This window comes from Mauremys reevesii, linkage group 18 (genome assembly GCF_016161935.1).
Source record: "Mauremys reevesii isolate NIE-2019 linkage group 18, ASM1616193v1, whole genome shotgun sequence".
NCBI classification, from domain to species: Eukaryota; Metazoa; Chordata; order Testudines; family Geoemydidae; genus Mauremys; species Mauremys reevesii.
The window spans coordinates 2513975-2535045 of NC_052640.1; the positions used below are offsets into that span (position 1 = coordinate 2513975).

At 45.7% G+C, this 21071-nt stretch overlaps 1 protein-coding gene across 4 annotated transcripts in view; it reads right to left on the minus strand.

Moving 5' to 3' along the window:
• Nucleotides 1-211: 211 nt before the first annotated feature.
• Nucleotides 212-21071, minus strand: part of MYO18B (myosin XVIIIB) — a 186517-nt gene continuing 165657 nt past the window's right edge. For all 4 annotated transcript variants that reach the window (XM_039505043.1, XM_039505045.1, XM_039505044.1 and 1 more), the window contains 2 exons: nt 2218-3467; nt 212-362 (listed from right to left, as the gene is read on the minus strand). In XM_039505043.1, the coding sequence (XP_039360977.1) occupies nt 2219-3467 (1249 nt within the window). In that variant the 3' untranslated portion in view covers nt 212-362; nt 2218. The remainder of the gene's footprint in view (nt 363-2217; nt 3468-21071) is intronic.

Sequence of the window (21071 nt, forward strand, 5' to 3'; positions counted from 1 at the left end):
CAGTCACCGTGCCAGCAGATTGGAAAAGTGTCTTAGACATTGGCAGTGAAAGACATTTTCTGAAGAGCTTCACAGTTTTGCTACAAACACCTAGTAAAATAAACCCTGGAAGTTTTGCCCTTTCCTGGGAAGCTAGAATTTTGAGTGGGATTATTAGAATGCACAGATCCAATGACAAAGCAAAAATCTATTTGAAGTAAAAATTGCCAAGAACTTTGTTTATTAAGACTTAAGTGCAGATGACTCTAGGGAGTGTGTATACATTGAGAGATGTCTCCTAAACCTCCCCGCAGCAGTGGGCTGCACTTACGTAGTGGTGGACTTTTCAATACATGCATTTTGTTTTCAGCTGCCTGTTCTCACTGCAAGGAAAGGAAAGAAGAGAAGAGGCTTAAGTCAAAGAAGCAAATATTTTATTTTGTATAAAGCAAGCAGAGGTCAGAACACAGCTTCCCATTATAGTGTACATCGAATCACTGTCTCTCATATCATTGTCTTTTGGTCAGGCATAGCCTAGCATGCTCCAGACAAGGAGGAGCCAATGAAAGCCACCTACGTATCTGTCTTCTAATAACCACGAAATTATGAATGCTTTAAATAAGGCCTCAACTTCTTGAAACTAAAAAATGAAAAAGACGTATGAAGAGGCATATTCAGTGACATGGTTCATACCATGGAATTCAGGACAGAACAATTCTCAAGCTACCAGTTGAAATGTAACTGCAGCTACTGATGCCACATTCTGTTCGGAGAGGCTGACTCCCGCATGGGACTGGCAATACTGAGAGCCACTCACTGGTTATTCTAGAGAGTTTCCTAATGCGAACAAACATCTGTCCTTTCTGTGCTAGCTAACAGCATCGAAGTGACATTTCTCCTTTTGGGCACTCCTACTCTCCTTTCCGAGCAAAGGGCATGCTTTTTTGGCTGGTTGATGGCTTTATAGTTTATAGACCCCCACTTACTTTATTAAAATGAAGTCTGGGGGAAAGTGGGATCTCTTATTATCCAAATGCAGCTTCCCATAAAGACATATTTTATTAAGGTGCCCTCCGCTCCTGTGCTGGTTTCGCAGATTTGGTCACAGCTTGACATCCAATAAGTTTGTCTAAAGGCTGCATTTTTACAAAACATTTTTCTAATCTATTTCAAACACAGTTCCGGTTATGATGCATTCATTAGGGAGTTTGCTTTCCAACCTGGATTGTAGTAATACATCTTAATTCTGGAAGCATCAAAGGCAGTAAGAGAATTGTATCCAACTGGTTGTCAGAATCAAATGCTGAATACAGGAAGTGAGAGTGACTAGAAGCAAAACCTACCTTCTCTGGAGGGGTGAGTTTCGGGGCCCAGGCTCATCAATGGTTTAGATTAATAAAACAAGTAAAACGGTAGAGATGCAGGCTCAAAACGTCCCAGAGCCACGCCATGTAATTCAATGTGAGAAGAGCTAGGTGAGGAGATTCCAGCGAATAGGTGAGGCTCAAAGCAGTCTGTTCGGAAGAGACTCCCTTGCTCTTCCGTCACTGACAGCAGTGCAAGGTGGGTGTAAAACGCGGCTAGCTCCAAACGGTGGTGCGTCATGCCCACCGGGCACTGGTGTCAGTGGGGAATTGGGCTGCCTGCATCTAATGCTGTCAGAGCCGTCACTTCACGGGGCAGGACACTTCCTCCTTGGCCGGGTGCAAAGCAACGGCCAGGTTCTTAAACTGCTCACTTGGGCCCAGATCCCGCCTGGTCTGTATGCTGTACGAGGGCCAGGAAAGGGCAAGGAGCCTCCCTTTATCCCTTGCACAGACTGCTCTCTCCACGCCCTGCAAGTGGGGTTGCGGGAGGGGAGCCCTGGTCCCTCCCTTCTGCACACTGGCCCCTGGAGCAGGAGCAGCACATGGGGGAGGGGAGGCGTATGCTGTCTTGGGGCTACTTCTGCTCTGGCCAGAATGTAGCCTTAATTTGGTATGGAGGGACTGCCAAGGGATGATTATTCATTATGTTAATGCCGTTTATCAATAAAGCCAAGTAAAAAGGTAGATTCTGGTCAGAGTTTTGCTTATTAGCCAGGATTAGGCTATTCCAGACCAGAAGCCTCTGAAGATAAGAATTTGCAGTGGAAATGCTGGCAGAGCCTCTAGCTGAGTGTCACAAATAGCAAACCTATAGCAGCCGGCCCAAGGTAACCGTACAGACGGGCCGTGGTTAGTATAGCAGCAAGTTTACCTTAATCTTTTCCTAGATATTTCATCATAATGCTATTGACATCGTCTTCTTTCCCTTCTGCCTCCCATCGTCTTTCATCTTTAGCACCTTCAATGATTAGTTTTCCGGCGCATCCTTCACCTTCTGGTCTTTGAATCTTTGGTCGGCTCTTGACGCTGTCAGCACTTTTAAACGAAACGATCGAGCCAGAGGATGAAGATGAGTCGGAGAGGTTTCCAGCGTCCTCTTTGGCCTTTGAAATGGTCTTTATTTCAGACAAAAAAGTGCTGTCTGCCATATCCTGGTCTTCAAAATGAACGCTCATTGGCCTCTGGCCTTCTCTCCTGTCCTTGACAGATCTGGACAAACTGCTTGTTGACTGGGATTTGCGAATTGCTGGAAGGAAGTAATCAAAATCAACATTTGTTCTCCTTTCATAGTTAAGAGTTGGTATTTTCCAAGTGAACGGGTCGCTTTCCTTTCCTTCAGCCATAACATCACTGAATTTCTTACTCTGAAATACCAGAGAATCTTTCCCCAGATCAGCGCTGGCTGTGTCATCTAGTGATGGCTCAAGGTAACTTCTCCATGGCTTAAGTCTTGATGTATTGAACGTATCTGCTCCCACAGCTGGTGAACTCAGCTTTAAGGAGGAATTATCAATATTTTGTAAGAGTGAGTCACAGGAGCCAAACTTTGATATTCTTTTGAGAGCTGGGGAGCGCGCTGGCTCTGTGTTCTCAGATGATATGCATTTTAAACTGGATGAACGCACTAGGCTAGCTCCTGCAGGCACTCCTTCACTTTCTGTACTTTCATTGACTCCAAACTTTATTGGAAACTCATCATCCTCTTTGAAAGTCCTGCATCTTCTCAGGGAGGAGGCACCAGTTGTTTGGTAGATTGGCAGGGGAGAGGTGTCCTCTAATCCTAATGTTCTCTGCTCTTTCTCTGTTGCCCGTTTCCTCCTCAGCTCTTCTACATATTCAGAAAGTGCAGATGAAGAGCTTGGAAATGTCTCTTCTGCTGTAGGAGATGACCTCCTTCTCATCACAGATGGAGATATAGCTCCTAATTTATCCATGGCTTTTTTCTGACTGTCAATCTCCTTATCCGCAATTCTTCCTAATTCCCATCTTTGAGCGCCAGCTAAATGGCTCACATCCTTGCCAAAATCTGTCTCACCCATAGTTCTTCCATTTTCCCCTCTCCAAGCACTCAGTGCAGAAGCTGGTTGGTTCATTTCTTGATCTTTGATTTCTTTGTTCATCCTAAGCAACAATGGAAAGAGATACATTTTAGTTTAAATTACATGACTTGATGTAGCCGCAACGTCGGTCAGAAAGGCCACATCCTGGTATCCAGAAACCTGTTCTTACCTTCCGGTCTCACTTGAACCATTGCCTCTAAGTTGGAGTTGCTTATTGCAGGTAAATGAACTCTAGTTGTTTCATTAAATGACACTTTTGAGCATAACTGAACTCAACATAAATGTCTCTGAGTAAACTAGAGACGCTAAAATGCATGAGTCAAGGTAGATCACATCAAAGACAGTGTACTTCATCAATCTGACATACCAAGACATGCCTCAAAATGGGTTGCTTTCTCAATACATTTTAGCAATGGATTTATTTGATTTCTGTCACTAACCAAAGATGATACACTGAATCTTCCTGAAGCTGAATTATAGCACACTATCCCAATGCTACTCCCTGGTATGTTTCTCCAGTTCTCCCTTTGGTAGGAGGAACTAATTATAATCGATAAGAACAAAATAAATGCCTGGCTGTGGGCTGGATATGAACAGCACACACCACGGGACAAACTCCTTCCATTCGGGGGTATTTCAGGATTTGCCTTTCTGAAAACAGCTTTTTAGAATGGAACACAGGCCAAAACCAAAACCTGCTCCCAGGAAATAGGAAGCTAGCTGTGATATAAAATTAGACTCCAATGAAATAGCAAAGCAAGTGGAGCTAGTTAACCTTTGCTTTTTTGAACGTCATCTATTGCCCTTTTAAAATCAGTGCAATTTGGGGAGAATCCATTCACCAGCAAATGGAAGACTTGAGCAGCGCTGGCAGATGGTGCCGCAGAGACCTGAGGGGCGGAGGTGGAGGGGGTATGGGAATTCCTTCTGCAAACAACCACAAATACTGATTTTTAATTAAAGGAGTGATGCAGGCTCTGCTAATTAATCCCTGTCAACTGATAGCTATTGTTGTCGTAGCTATTATTAATGGGATGATGCTCTTAAAGCTTGTAGCTTTCACTAGAAAAGGAATACAGCGTGTCTTTAGAATTCCCTACCATTCTCTTAACAAGGACATGTTCTCTTTTGGTAAACAGCATCAGCAAGTATTGGAATGGAACATTATTGTTGTTGACTCTGGAGCTTTTTTTTTTAAGGGCAGACACACTGAGCAGGAGGAAATGCAATAATCAGGTGACATGCCTCATTGAGAAAGGCTATTGGCCAAGTAACAGTTCCCACTGTCCGTGGAGATTCTCCGGGCCTCCACCAGGGATGGGAGATGCCGGCTCCTCTGAAAGCAGCGGCTCAAAACCAAGGCTTGATACTGACAGCCTGGCTGCCTGTCAAGCAGCATTTCTGGTTAGGATCCTATGGAAGGTGATGGCGAGAGGACTCTCTGACAGCCCCATTGCCACTACATGTCTCTTTGACTCTGGGCCATTTGGGTACAGCCCCGAGTCCAAGACACCGCCAGGGCGATCTCCTCTCAGATGAAAGCGGAGCGAGTGCCCGTGCAGATATCGTGATGTCTGCTCTTTCCTGGCTGAGTGTTGTGAGGAGGCAGTATGAGGAGGGAGCTGTTACTATCATGTGGTGCTCTGCAGAGATCCATCTTGCCTCCCTGATGGTTCGATGGGTGTCTGGGGCTGTTGGGAGGGTGGATGAGGAGGCTGATTTGGTGCGCAGATGAGTGGACTGCTGGTGGCTCAATCCAGATAAGAATGAGATGAGGCTGATAGGCTGGGGGAAGTGACTGGCTGATGAAGAACCTATTCTTGCCCTAGCTTTACCTGGGGGGTTGTGCCCACCCCTTGTGACTCATATTCCCAATCTGGGAGTCAGGAAGGCTCTGCAGGTGCGCTTGGACGATGTTACAATACCACAGACCAGGAAAGCTTTATCCCATTTGTACCTGGTGAGGTTATGAACCTTCCTTTTGGCTGTGGGATCTCACGGTGTGTAGGCTGTGAGGGTATGGCCCAGCCACCATTTCAAATTAGTTGTAATTTAAGAAAAGTCCTTTTTGAGCTGGTGGGCCTTTGCCTTTGCAGAGCAGGCTGTAGCATAACTCCAGAAATGCCCGGGATGCAAAACAACTACAGAAAGGCAATCAGTTAAAGAAGCAAGACCACCCCCCACCACCACACACACTCCTTCCTCTCTTGTCTGCTGCAGAAAGACTGCAAAAATTGACTGCAATCAGTGTTACCCTTTGTGCCACAAAGCTCTGAGTGAAATTCTTCAAAAAAGATTGCACACATTCATCTGAAGGCCTGAAAACACATTTCCCCCCCTATTTAATTTTAACAATCTCTGAGAGGGGGAGTTTGCTCTGTTTCTTGTATGCAGCATGACTGACATTCTGAGGTGTTGTTGTATGTTTCTTCATGGTATATAATTTTGGATCAATAATATCAAGTAACAATCTTTAGGGTGCTCTCCCTCAGATTCGTGCCTGTGAAATTAGAAATGGAGTTTGTCAAAATGTATTTGCCCATAAAGAATTTTTTCGTGTTTTGAAGCTGGAAATACTGCTGTAAAGGAAGCCTAGAATTTTCTAACACAAAAGTATATTTTGTACTGCAACACTGCAGTCAGACATCATCAGTTAGGACCTATAATTTTCTATAATGAAAAAGCTTCTTGCTTTTGAATTTGTCTAACAACGAAAAGAAGAAAATGTGTGGATAATCGATTAAACCAGAGGAAACTAAAGATAAATAAACACCCGTGTGTGATGGAAGGGCTGATGTTTTCAAAACCACCAGTGGAGTTTTACCTTGACAATAATAAACCATCCTTACTAGGGAAGCATTCTAGTTGCTATAGTAACATTATGGTACTGAATAATCGCATAGACAATGCCGGGCAACTTGACACCTGACTCTACTGACCATAAAGCAATTTAAATGTTGAGACGAGTTGATAACAAACTGGCATCCAAAAGCGACTGAAGAAGTCACAGGATAAAGGTGCATTTGAGCTGCTTTCCTTATTGCATGACATCAATAAACAAAATCCTGAGGCGGGGGAGGGCTGAGCCTCTGTACAACAACTGCTGCTCCGTGCAGTCGTGGGCCTGTGATTTCCCAAAGCCAGCAACGTGAGACAAGGTGCACTGAGGTTCTGCAGCTGAGGAGTGAAGGGAGAGGCTCCTCAAATGGGAGCACCTGTCCAAATGCACTGGCCTCCCCACCCCTCCGACCGGTTCGTGAGCATCTTGTGGTCTCACTCCACCAGCCCTTTGGGTCAACGGACAGTCTCCTATTGACGTCGGTGAGCCTGGGATTAGGCCCTAAGAACTCTTCCTGACACCTGGGGCTAGCAGTGATGGAGAGAGGTAGCCATGAGCAGGGGTGGCTCTAGGTATTTTGCCGCCCGAAGCACGGCAGGCAGGCTGCCTTCGGCGGCTTGCCTGCGGGAGGTCCCCGGTCCCGCGGATTCGGCGGCACGCCTGTGGGAGATCCGCTGAAGGGAGGCTTGCCTGTGGGCAGGCCGCAGGCAGGCAACCTGCCTGCTGCCCTCGCGGCAACCGGCAGAGCGCCCCCCTGGCTTGCCGCCCCAGGCATGCGCTTGGCGTGCTGGTGCCTGGAGCCGCCCTGGCCAGCTTTGCTTTCACCCAGAATGGTCCCAAGCTGCTGGACTGTCCCTCACTAAACGAATTGAGCCATAACAACTTCAATTTTTCTAGCATACAATAAAATTCTGGAGAATATGTGACAAGACTAAACTCGTATGCTGAGCATACTATTGCTGCAGCCCTGGCTTTCATGCCATTTTCACTTACAGCCAATTCATGGCAGGTCCCAAACCATTCACATCGTCTCTTGGAATCCTAAATTGTATCCTACAGAAAAGCTGGTGCAATCCTTCCAAGAGGATGTACATGGGAAATGCCCCTGTCCATTTCTATGATTCCAAGCAAAGTTGTAAATTGCAGAGCCACTGGATTTCATCATTTAAACAGCCAGCTTTTCATACAGCAGCTTCACTCTTCCTTCTGGTTTTCAAGGCTTAGATAAAACTGCACTAAAGAGGCAAGAAACTCTAACCGCCTGTGAACATGAAAGGGTTAGAATCGGATATTCACTGCACCATTCAATGTAGCAGACACATTATCTTATGAAAGTGTTTAAAGCCTGAAACTTAATGAACCGCTCACTTGTTTATTGTTTTCGCTATCTGTGATATTATAAAATTCAATCAAGAGGAACCATTCTGCTTTTAGACCTTGTCCAAAGAGCAACTGTGTGAGTTCTTATTTGGTTCATGTGCAACATTAGCTGCTGCTTTCTTTTTTTTTAAGGAGAAGAAATGAAATCATACCTAAGGCCCTACTTAACTTGCAATATTGGGGAAATTGTGGATTCTGCAATATTAGGCTTTCACTGCAATTTTGTCAGCAGTAACCCCGTCATGTGTGGGGCTGAAAGTGGGAACCCCGGCCACTCTAAGGCTGAGAGCTGTTGGCCCCTGCTCTCAGCCCTGGGAAGCCAACAGTGGAAAATCGTGGGAAAGTAATAACGGACTTTATTGTTGCAAATAAAAAGGTCCATTATTACTTGCCTGCAATTTTCCATGGCTTGTTCGCCACTCAGCTGCAATTTTTTGACAATCATCCTGCAATTCAAGTAGGGCCTTAATCATACCCCAAAAGCAGAGAATCCAGCTGTTAATGTCTCCCAATCAGGGTCATAGGGTTTAAGGCTAGAAGGAACTGCCAGATCATCTAGCCTAGCCTCCTGCATCTCACAGGCCACCACCACCACCCAGCATTCATGTACTAAACCCAGGAACCAAAATTAGACTGAAGTATTACAGACCAGATTAGATTTTTATGTGCCTCAGGCAGAAAACAGGAGGGACCAAGGTGCACTAGTGCAGGGGCATGAGAGTGCTGAAGTGGCACTGAGCTGCTGATTATCAGTACTCACACTGCCACTGGGTCTGGGGGGCTGCATTTTTTAATTTTTTTTTTTGAGAGCTCTTTAAACATTTTAAAAACCTTATTTACTTTACATACAACAATAGTTTAGTTATATATTATTGTTAAAATGTATGACTGCACAAAAACCTACTTTAGAGTGATAAATGAAGACTGCACACACACACAGCTGAAAGGTTGCAAGCCCTACACTAGTGTCTGGAGATACCCAGAGAATCCTGGCAAGTGACTTGCACCCACATGCTGCAGAGGAAAGCAAAAAAAAAAAAAATAAAATCACCTCTCACTGCCTGCACTGCCTGGAAACCTGGGACAAAATGACCCCCACATGCAAAGCAGCAGCCCCCAAGCCAAGAGAGAGAGATGCGTGCCCACCTCAGAGCCCTGGTCTGCCCTGCCCAATATCCCATCGCCAGCTGTGGCCATCCCTGATGGGGGTAGGGGGAGAAGTCCCTTCCTGACCCCTGCAGGTGGCCAGTTGAAACTCTGAAGCATGAGATTTTAGGACCATAAAACAGAACCCCCAGAAGTGAACCCCGGGGCTGCTGAGCCCTGCCCCTTATCACAAGCAATCCCATCCTATCATCACACTAATAAAATAGTTCCAAATCCTACTAATCTGCACCCTTTGAGAAAAACCCGTTGCTCTCTGTAGGCATTCCACAGAGCACAACGGATAGGGAAACCAATCTGAGCATTTCTTGCTCCACTGGCCTTAACTGCCAATAATATAGAATATAAATATTTCTGCTCTGGGGTTTGTGTCATCTGAGGTTAAGCTAAAACCTACCAACATTCAGTGATAATCGCTACTTTACGCCATCCAGAGGGGTGATGGGATGAGTTAAGAGATCTGAGGCTAAATCAGTTGCCGTTGTACATCTTAATAAGCGTTGTGAGTGAGAGCAGCACAGACACTGTGTAAATGGGATTCAGGGGGTGAAGGGATAGGGAGCGAATTCTGAGTTCTGCATCTCAAAACAAAGACGGACTTGACGTCTCTGTGCTGCGATCTTTGTTATAGCAAGTGCTGTAGCCTAAGCTCTGTGTAAGCCAAAACTGCCTGAAAAGAACAGTTTCAGCACTTTGCCCTAATGAGCAAGAGTGAAATCCACCTCTGCAGCCAATGCCCCACTTAAATCTTAAGCAGTGCCTAGGCCTCATGCCTGACCTGTTCTGCTGGGGGGAATTTCATTCCAGACTAGTAACAGCTGCCTGAAACCTGTGGAAAGTATTAGAAAACAAGCCTGGAGCCATAGCCAGATGCTGACTGCTGGCTATAACAGAATGGCAGAGGGGAGGGCTAGCTTAGTTGCCTGAGTCTGGACACAAGCAACAATGTAGTCAGAACAGACATGTGAGTGAGAAGGGCAGAATTTCATTATTCCAGCCTTATTAACAGCATTTCCACACCTGCCAGAGCACAACAGGGTCCTGTTTCCTCTCTCTTCCCTGCTCCTTACCATGGGGCGGACATGCTCAGCTTCTTCCCAGTCCTCCAAAGCACTCTCGGAAAGGAGTCTGGATTTCACACACACTAAAATGAAGGGAAATCATTCTTCTAGCACAGACAGAAAGATGCCTCTCAAATTAACTGCACTGGGTGGAAGAGGAGTGGTCTGTCTGTATTTCAGTGTCTGTCAGGTGATTGCACAGGGAGTAAACCTGCTTCTGTACTGTTATTTGGGGGCAGCAACAGTCACCCTGTGTTTTGTCCTGCAGAACTTTATAACAACATGTGCTCTCAGACAACAGAAGTGAAGTAAACCTGTGTAAACACCTCCAAAGAAAACCCAGCTGCAAATACATGCAGTGGGCTTTGGGAGGGTGTGACAGGCTATACTCTTATGTTCACACTTTTTACAGGACTATGAGAAATTTTGTACAAAGTGTGCCTTGTGATGTATCATTTGAAAACTCATAATCTGCTGAACATTATTCTCCTGGTAAAACATGTGCATCAACATTGTATGTAAAGTTATAAGATTCTACTGTATAACATTGCTGTAACATGCTTCAAGTTTAGAGGCACAAACCAGTTCCTCTGAAACAAAAGATGAACCAACACCTAAGCCAGGTGTCAACAAAGCCGAGTGGACTATCACCTAGTTAAGCGGGCACTCTTTGAAAGGAAGAACAGTATAAGCAAGAAATTTAAATATTGGCAAAGAAACAGCTGGAGGTCCCTCCCACAGACCTCCTGTCACCTGAACTCCATCTGGAGATAATCCTCAAAGAGGAGAAAAAGATATAAGAAGAGAGAACACACAACAAAAATTACCTCTCTCTCCTCCCTTTCTCTCTGCTCATGCCATCAACAGCACCTGGAAGACTGAACTGGCTGAGGGGTCCTGGTTTGGAAGCTTCCAGCCAGTAAAAGACTGCAAAGAGCATGTGGTGAGAAAAACCTTTCCTTTGAATTAATTTGGCTTGTTCAGTTAGGCATTAGTTTACATTTTATCTTTTATTTTCTTTGTACCCAATTCTGACTTTTACGCCTCATTACTTGTAATCACTTAAAATCTCTTTTGTAGATAATAAAATTGTTTTATTGTTATCTAAACAAGTGTGTTTGGACTGATGTGTTTGGGACTCTCCACTTGAGATAACAGGGTTTGTGCACAGCATTTTCCATTGATGAAATGATGAACTTTCTATGAGCTTGTATTATCCAGAAGGAGAGGGCTGGGCAGTACAAGACACACATTTCTGGGGCAAAGTGTAGGACTGGGAATTTGCTGGTGTCATGTAATTCATGACTGACTGATCAGAGCATTCATGTAAATTCAACTGGGAGTAATTTACAAGCTAAAGGCTGTGTGTGAGCTGACCAGGAGTGGTTGCTCTCACAGCGAAGCAGTGTAAAAGGCACTGCAGGTTGGAGAATTGAGGAAGCACAGCTGTCCATCTTTCCAGATTGCACTGTGGGTAATGTCACAGTGAGGGGACAGGAGAAATCAGAGTCACATCAGGAACCAGAGACACTGCAAGGAAACAGGTTAGACCAAGACGAATCCAGTAATGGAGCGAGCACAGGTAGCACCTACTGCTCACAGATCGGTCCCTGAAGATGTAGATGGGTTAAGGATCACTGGGAAGAGAGAATGAACCAGACCTTGTACAGACTGGATTAACAAAGTCATGCCTTGCACTTAAGCCTATGCAGAGGGTACACTCTTCTCAAGGAGGGCTCAGGATTTATCATGCTGCATTTACTAGGAAACAAACATCGTCTCTTTCTTCTGCAAACCCTTGAGTCGGCCCATTGTGACACTTTTGACAAGTCACACTGTACTTGGAAATCACTTTAAGCTGCAAGTGAGTTTCTAAAGCAGGGGTCGGCAACCTTTCGGAAGTGCTGTGCTGAGTCTTCATTTATTCACTCTGATTTAAGGTTTTGCGTGCCAGTCATACATTTTAATGTTTTTAGAAAGTCTCTTTCTATAAGTCTATAATATAGAACTAAACTATTGTTGTATGTAAAGTAAATAAGGATTTTAAAATGTTTAAGAAGCTTCATTTAAAATTAAATTAAAATGCAGAGCCCCCCAGATCGGTGACCAGGACCCAGGCAGTGTGAGTGCCACTGAAAATCAGCTCACGTGCCGCCTTCGGCACCTGTGCCATAGGTTGCCTACCCCTGTTCTAAAGTAATGAAACAGCAAGGACTATATTGAAAAAACACGTGTCTCTGCACACAGTGGTGACCTGTGTGGACTTTCTACCCAGCCAGTCTCTTCCAAAGGGACACGAACAGGTTGCTCAAGGTCTGGAAGCTTTTCTGCCAGTCACTGTAGCAGAGCTCCTCACAACGTGGCATATTCCCAGGGCTTTCTCCTCGCCTGATAACAGCGCTCTTGACATATGGCTCTACTTTTTCTCCCCCAGTTACTGGGCATCTAAAAATAGCCAAGTGAGCAGATTCTGGCAGCTTGAGAAGTAAAAGCAAAGACCACCCAGCCACCCTGCTAGGAGGCCGTGCCCATCACTCCCAGCTCCCTGCACAGAACTCAGTGGAAATTACATTCTTTGTTTAAATCTGTCGGCTTATGCCACTTGCACAGTGCACCTTCCCCTGCTGTGACCGTCTGCCCTATTCATTCCTGCACACGGGCCCCACAGCATGGGGTACAACTGGGCCTGCAGTCAGAAGACAACTGGCAGGGGGCCGCCGGGAATCCTTTCAACTCAGACTCTTTGGCCCATTAGTACGGCTACTGAGCTGTGCTTTAAAGGAAGGCAACTCTGGCCCTTCCCAAGCTTGGTGGAGTCTATACCAGCTGTCGTAAAGGGCTGACCCTCCCACCCGGCCTGCCTTGGCGCTCTTGCTGGAGGCTCTGTGTTTTATCCTGAATCAGAGCGGTTTGGAGTGTCCTCTTCTTCAGCTCACGCTCGCTCGCCACAGAGCGCTTTGGCCAGCAGGGAGCTGCAGTGCAGAGAAGCCTGACGTCTGTTCTCAGGCTGGCTCGTTTTCCCCTCGGAGCCTGAAAATGCCTCGAGACGGCCGGTAACGAGAAGACAGAATGGCCTGCAAACTGCTCCCAACACGAGTGCTCAGAGAAGAACTGGGATTCCTGGATTGGATTGTGTGGGGCGAGCCCAAGGCTTGAATTGTGGGGCAGGGAAAAAGCAGGGCCTCCCACATGGAGCCTCCAAGCACAACCGCTCACAGAGACCTTTTGCTTAAGAAAAACAGAGAGCTCCGCTGCTGCCTATTATTGCTGCCCCAGGCCCATTCCTGGCTTTAGACAGGCCCCGTCAGCGAGCAGGTGATGTGACACGGGGGGCCGAGTGACAGCACTGGTGTGTAGGTGCCTGCAGAGTGACCGCACCCACTGGTCGAAGAAAACACGGCCCCCGCTGGAGAGAATGAAACGTGCGTCGCACACGGCTGTGAGTCACTGCTGAGGAACAGCACGGACGTGAATCCCCAGCAGGGCTTTCATTCTTAGCGCTGCGTTTAACCTAACACAAGAGCACTTAACAGGCTTAGCCTAGGGCTGTAGCCAAATGTGCAAGGAACAATGGCCTGGGCTCTGCTCTAGGTTTCAAATTAACCCCTTCAGGTGCAGCTCCACACACCTAGCTGCGGAGACAGGTCCTCATAACAAGCGGCTTTAAACTAAATGGGATCCAGAGCCACCAATAGTCTCCCTTCCCTCTACTCCAGAAGAGGATCAAGGCCCCATTCATAAGCCTCTGCCCTGAAGCGCACGTGTGTGAGAGAGTGAGCTGGGAGCTGACATGATGGAGGTACATACACACGCCAAGCAGATCGAGTGCCCCTAGTCAGCCTCTCTCATAGTACCAGGACAAGGGATGTTCAGTAGAATTGAAAGGTGACTCATGTAACACTGTGTTGTGTACGAAGTGATCTCTTTTATCAACCAATGGAACTCATTGCCACAGGATACCACTGGGGTCAGCAGAGCATTCTCCAGGGCAAATCCCAAAGTGGACAGATGTGCACTTTCTTCTGTGTTATCTGCTACTGGCCAGGATGCCGGCAAAGAGGGATCATTTGCCCAGTGCAGAATGGCAATTCCTACGCTATGCAATTCTGGGTCCTAGTGCCCCATAGCAATGGGATTTGTTGACCGCTCCATCTACTGTTTGTCAACAGAATTTCTGTGACTTGCTGACAAAATATGTAGTTAGACTTTTTCTTTTAGTGGGAAAAGCAGGAGGGGGAAAAATAAACACAGAAACTGGAGCTGCCAGGGGCAGCATCTCCCCCGCCACTGGAACAGACAACAATTATTTCTGTTCTGCTGGGATCCTGAAAAAAAAGACTGCATTAAAAACATGTACTGTTCAAACATTTATATTTCTAGATGCACCCTGGAATAATCAATGTGCTTAAAAACTCCATGCTGGCAACAGCAACATCTGTGCCTCTTTTCCTGATGAATAAACATTGCTTCTGCCAGACGCAGAGGAACCATCCCACCTTGTGTATGGAAGAGCTAAAGTGACTCTTTAAAACGGCCGCTGTGAAATGGTCTGTGCACTCCTGCTCTCTAGGTGCACCTGGCTCATTTATAACGCTGCTCCTGCAGCAGCTTCTTCACACAAAGCCTTCGGTTCTGTAACCTCCTTGTGAGGAAGATCCTGATCAGTGAGAAGGGCTACAATGATGGTCAGAGGATGGAGAACCTGCCTCAGGGGAGCAGACTTAAGTATTTTGGCTTGTTTAGCCTGACCAACCAGCCAACGGCTGAGGGGAGATATGATTGCTCTCCACAGATGCATCAAAGGGATAACCACCACGGAGGGAGAGGAGTTATTTAAGTTAAGGGCCAATGCTGGCACAAGAACAAATGGATATAAACTGGCCATCAAGAAGTTCTTCTTCCAAGGAGAGAACTGGGGGCAAAAAAACCTAGACTGAAATGGAGAAGTTTTTGGAGGGGATAGTATGATGAGGTTGCCTGCAATGGCATATGGCCCAACCATGACTGCTATTAGCAAATCTCTCCAACAGCTAGAGATGGGGAGAGCTCTGAGTTCCGACAGAGAATTTCCCCCCACATGTCTGGAGGTGGGTCTCACCCACATGCTCAGGCTCTAACTAATCACCATATTTGGGGCTGGGAAGGAATTTTCCATCAGGTCAGATTGGCAGAGACCTGAGGTGGGGAAGGTTCACCTTCCTCTGCAGTGTGGGATGTGAGTCACTCCTGGCTTGAACTAGGGTAAGTGGTGGATTCTCTGTAATTTGAAGTCTTTAAATTACGCTTTGAGGGCATCAGTAACTCAGCCAGAGGTTAGGGGTCTATTACAGGAGTGGCTGGGTGAGGAGGTCAGAACAGATGATCAGGGTGGTCCCTTCTGGCCTTAAAGTCTATAAGTGGGCAAATGGGACTCGGAGACGAACGTTCTGCCCATGAGCTCATATCCAAACCGTGTTCTATGTGTTTAAAAACAAAGCAACCCATTGCAAATAGTGGCTTGGCTCCCAAGCAGCCAGGCTCACAGGCTAGGCCTATCTGCGGTGCCAATTCAAGACAACGGAGGTGCACTAGGATCACCCTCACAATGTTCTGTGCTGTGACCTAGGACTTGGATGTCACCTTTTTGCTTACGAAACAATCATCAGTGTAGCAAGGTGCTAAGAGCAACACAAATCCAAAGCAAAGACACAGAGAACGGCGACTAGTATTTCCATTTGTCACGTAAAGTGCCGTGCTGTCTTGGAGCAGCGATGGGGCTGCACTGCAGGTACGTATGCCAAAGGAGCAAAAGCCCTATTAATTCAAAGCAGCATCTGCTGCCTGCTGCATTAGCACAGGGCCTGATTGGTTTTTACATTAAAATGCAAATAATGAATGTGGTTTAGTGCAACAGCAGCAAGGCCTTGTGCAGTAAGGAAACACTGCACAGGTGTGTCACCTTTCCTCCCAGCGCCCAACACCCGGGGTCCTTGCAGCAAACAGTCGTTATCGCTCCCCTAGCAGGAAGCAAGGATTCTGGTCACACCCAGCAGCCACCTCCAGCCCAATCTGTCTCTCCACCATGGATGAGCCACCTCTCCCCAATTGTACAGATTGTCCTTCTGTGATAGTTGGAAGGTTAGACGGTACTCACATGGATTAAAGAATGCCTCATTAACGTTACTGCCCTTAAAACCCTGGCACTTCAGGCAAGAGTGCCTAGTAATGGAACAGCTCAGAAGTATGCCCCTATCCATGTGAACCGGAGATGATGCTGCAGACATGGCAAATGCAAACTATGGCATCAGATACGCCCTGCAGGGGGCAAAATCTCCCTGCCCCAGTGCATTTTTAATGACTTGGCTAATGGAGTGGAGAGCATGCTTATAAAATTTGCAGAGGACACCAAGCTGGGAAGGGTTGAAAGCACTTTGGAGGAATTCAAACGACCTTGACAAACTGGAGAATTGGTCAGAATTCAACAAGATAAAATTCAATAAAGACAAATGCAAAGTAGTGCACTTAGGAAGGAAAAATCAAATACACAGCTACAAAATGGGGAATAACTAGCTAGGTGGCAGTATTGCTAAAAGGGATCTGGGGATTATGGTAGATCACAAATTGAATATGTGTCAGCAATGTGATGTAGATGCGAAAAAGGCTCATATCATTCTGGGGTATATTGACAGGAGTGTCATATGTAAGAGACAGGAGGTAATTACCCCACTCAGCACTGGTGAGGCCTCAGCTGAAGTTCTGGGTGCCCCACTTTAATAAAGATGTGGACAAACCGTTGAGGGTCCAGAGGAGAGCAACAACAATGATGAAATGACCTATGAGGAAAGGTTTAAAAACAGGGGCATGTTCAGTCTTGAGACACAGAAGGGACCTGAGTACAGCCTTCAAATATGTTAAGGGCTGTTGTAAAGAGGACAGAGGTCAATTGTTCTCCATGTCCACTGAAGACAGGAGAAGTCGTCATGGGCTTAATCGGCAGCAAGGGAGATTTAGGTTAAATAGTAGGAAAAACTTTCTAGCTCTCAGGGTAGTTAAACTCTGGAACAGGCTTCCAAGGCAGAGTGTGGGATCCCCGTCACTGGAGGTTTTTAAGACCAGGCTGGACAAACACCTGTCATGGCTGGCCTAGGTATATTTGGTCCTGCCTCAGTGCTAGACTTAATGACCTCTCCAGGTCCCTTCCAGCTCAGCAAGGACAAAGGTGTTAGATTAGAAGAGATTGACTCATGGAGTGTAATTCAGCTGTTTAGTAGTTTTGCACTAAGTTTGAAGAAAAAAAAAAAAGAGCCAATACCCTTAAAGAATTAGCAGCCTACACGCACTGCAGTCAGTCAATTCATCCACTGATTTAATCTAAACATATTTTCAATTAGAACGTGCGCGCCATTGGGGGGCATGATGCAAGTGTGGGAGGAGAGAATTCTGTAAACCTGGTCAGCATCACGCTTGCTGCTCTGCATGCTGCAGGCATTTTTATTTTGAGGATAGTGGCAGAATCAGCCTGTATTTTCCTACCCAGTCCTGCATTATGACAAGTCTTCTCTAGAATGTTGGTTTCAATTGCCAGAATTTTATCAAATTATAATGACATAAGTTAAAACTTTTGATCTGTCCATGTGCTGAATATCCCTGCAGGTCTACAACCATCTGCTGCACCTCTGAATTTATCTGTAAACAAACTGTTAGAAGCTGGAATTCAATCAAGACAGATTACCACTTCCTACTATACATTGATCCTTTATCGTAGCTACTGTAAAGGAAATCTAACTGGCCTCTTTCATACTGTGACAGTGCTTAATATTATGTCAAGCAATCGAGTAATGTTTGTATCTGAGATTAGTATGTTGCACTGCATTTTATCCAGAGACAAGCAGAGGGGAAGCTGATATGCCTTTAGCAAGCAGTTATGAAGTGCTGCATGACAAAGAGATCCTTTCTCCTGAATGAAATATCCCTCGGTTCTTGTTGCCGTCCAGCACTGAGAAGTTCTGTGCTACGCTGACATTTCTCTTGCCCTGAAGCGGTTCTCTGTATTATCTGCTATCTTGATTTGATGTAGTGACTATTAAAAGAGGCTTCAACCCTGGCTCTCTAGCCACACACAGAGACAGAAACTAAATTTCATTTACAATTAATTACATTCTGAGAAAGCACTTTGCATACCAGAGGCTAATTTCTCCCTTGTAACAAGTTTCTGGTTACTGGGTTGATATACTGTTTCTGGGAACATTCCCACTAATAGTGATGTCAGATCCTCTTTATTTCCCTGCCTGGGCCAAAGAACAGCCGGTTTGAAATTCTGTCTGGGATGCTGGAACCTCTACATTCAGCAGTGATCCCTTCCTTCTGCGATTCAGAAGGGTTGTGGGCCTAGCCTGAGAGTGAAGAGCCAGTGACCCTGCTCTGAAATGCAGAGCCGGATAGCAGCTCTGGGCTCAATTCCCACAATTCATTTCTCAGTGCTCGGAAAACTGATTGGAAGCAAGAGGGAAAGTTTAGGACATGGGACGTGGTTCTGGAACAGACCTTCTGGGTCATCGAGTCCAGCCCCTGCTCTCACAGGCAGCCCTGTCAGTTTCATCCATAAATTTGTCAAGATCCATCTTAAAACCAGTTCAGTTATTTTTCCTCACTCTTGCTATGGGGAGGCTTTTCCAGAACCTGATCCCTTGGGTGGTTAGAAACCTCCTTCTAATTTCCAGCAAAAGCTTATTCACGGCCAGTTTATCACCCGTTGTTTTTGTGCCAACATTGTCCTGTATCTTAAATCGCTCGTCTCTCACCCCGCTGTTCACCTCCCCACCTTGCCTTCCTAAGCTTATCTTCAAAATCCATGGAAAGGGAACTCTCCCCTCCGCACACCAGTGCTGCCATCCCAAAAACCCACTTTTAGTCTGAAAGCTTTGCAGCGAGGAGTGGCATTTTCAGAAGTACTCAGCACAGATCTAGCTGCACTGAAAGCAAAGTGAAACCTCCCTCTGATGGCGACAGGAGCAGAGCTAGGCCAATGGGAAGCACATCCCTGGATGTCTGTGTGTGTGCCTGATTTGCCTCACAAGAGACAAAGCCAGGATCACGCATCCCAGTTCAGGTGAATGTTTGGAAATGTGCCAGAGAAGAGAGAGGATGAGCACTGAGACCCTCATGTTAATGAGATGAGTATCTCATGAAGATGGACAACTCAATACAGTTCTAGATATATTTCATTCAAAGGGTCCATATGCTGTGTATTCTGGGAGCTCGTTTAATAAAGAGTTATGCAATGATCTTCTGCTCCTGTTTCCTGGCTTTGCTCCACTACAGAATAAACATGATTGTGAATGCAGCGATGCCAAGGGCCTGCAATGAAATGTTGGCTTCCTTTGTAAAGGGAGTGACACAAGTGGCTGGATAGATGGTCTCAGAGTGCACTGGACCCCCGAGGGATTGGAATGGATGTACCGTGCTGATGAGCTTTCATGTCACAGCGGCTGCTTTAGAAGCATGCAAGCCAAGCATGGAACCGATGTGTAAAACGTCCGTTGAAAAAGCACCCCTCTCTGCAGTAAATCCCACGTCTCTCTGAAATGTGGGGTTACCCATGTGAAATTCACACTCATCAAGAGATGAGCTGAGATTTCACCCAAGATGCTCTTAGTACAGGGTAGCGCAGCCAGAGTTTGTCCAGCTGTTTGTGGGAGTTGCAAAGCCAGGACTGAAAATGGAAGAGATGCGTGAATTGCTACAATCACTCGGACAAGTCTCATCCTCACCGCCAAGCTTTTTAGAGTCAATACACTGCTCGCACAGTGCTGTCTCTCAGTACTGTCCCCCCATGAATGCATGCCAATGAACAGCTGTGGCCTTTGGCATTGAGAAATAAATATAGCAAAGGCATTCATTCTCACTGTGGCCACAGACTATGAACAGCCATTGGGCATGTATCGCTAAGGTCCAGAGGAGGAAGCTTAAGACAATACCAAATCTAATTTAGCCCATTTACCTGGGATCACTGCCGTACCACATTTCAGCCTAAAAACAGTATGAGATTTGCAGAAGCAATGAAAACAGTTTAATCCCACAATCTTTTTTTAATACAGTTATATAACATAATCGAGCCACCTTCTCTTAAGAGCCATGGAAGCCTAACAGATAAGCAAACTAACTAATAAAATACAGAAAACACACTGTTAAGCCAAACATGTTTTTGACTGAATAAAAGAAACATGTAAAAAAAGCCTGAATCCCTATTTCAATGGTTCAAGTGCACACTCATGAACCACAGCTCATATTTAACTGCTGTTTTTAAACTTTCCATCTTTATCATACATTTTTGGCCATGAAAAAAAGAAATATCACCCCCAAAAATAAAATGCTCACCCAACCGAATCTAAGCAAGGAGTCAGAGCAGCAGCTCTCAACCTTTCCAGAGTACTGTACCCCTTTCAGGAGTCTGATTTATCTTGTGTACCCCCAAGTTTCACCTCAATTAAAAACTTCTTGGATACAAAGTCAGACATAAAAATCCAAAAGTGTCACAGCCCACTGTTACTGAAAAATGGCCTGCTTTCTCATTTGTACCATATCATTATACAATAAATAAATTGGAATATAAATATTGTATTTACATTTCAGTGTCTAGTATATAGAGCAGTGTAAACCCAGTCACTATCTGTATGAAGTTTTAGTTTGTACTGACTTCGCTAGTGCTTTTTCTGTAGCCTGTTGTAAAAATAGGCAAATATCAAGATGAGTTGGTGTGCCCCTGGGAAGACCTCTGCGTACCCCTGTTGAGAACCACTGAGTTAGAGGAAACTTTGCATTACAGGGCACAAGTACTAGACGGATAGTCAGTTCCCATTCTGAAATCATAGATTATTAGGGTTGGAGGGGACCTCAGGAGATCATCTAGTCCAACCCCCTGCTCAAAGCAGGACCAATCCCCAAATGGCCCCCTCCAGGATTAAACTCACAACCCTGGATTTAGCAGGCCAATGCTCAAACCACTGAGCTATCCCTCCCCCCTGTTAGTATGTTAGTATGTACATTCAAATCTTAAGACTGAAGTGCCATCAATAATTCACAGAGCTTGAAATAAACGTTTGGATTGTTGGCCTTAGCCCTGTATTTCCTCATATTTGTCTGGCTTCAGCTACATCCTGAATGTCAGTTAAGCTCAATGTGTGTGTTCCTCTGATTGTTTCAATTAGGGATATGGGCAGTGCTAGAAGCAGCACAATTTCTA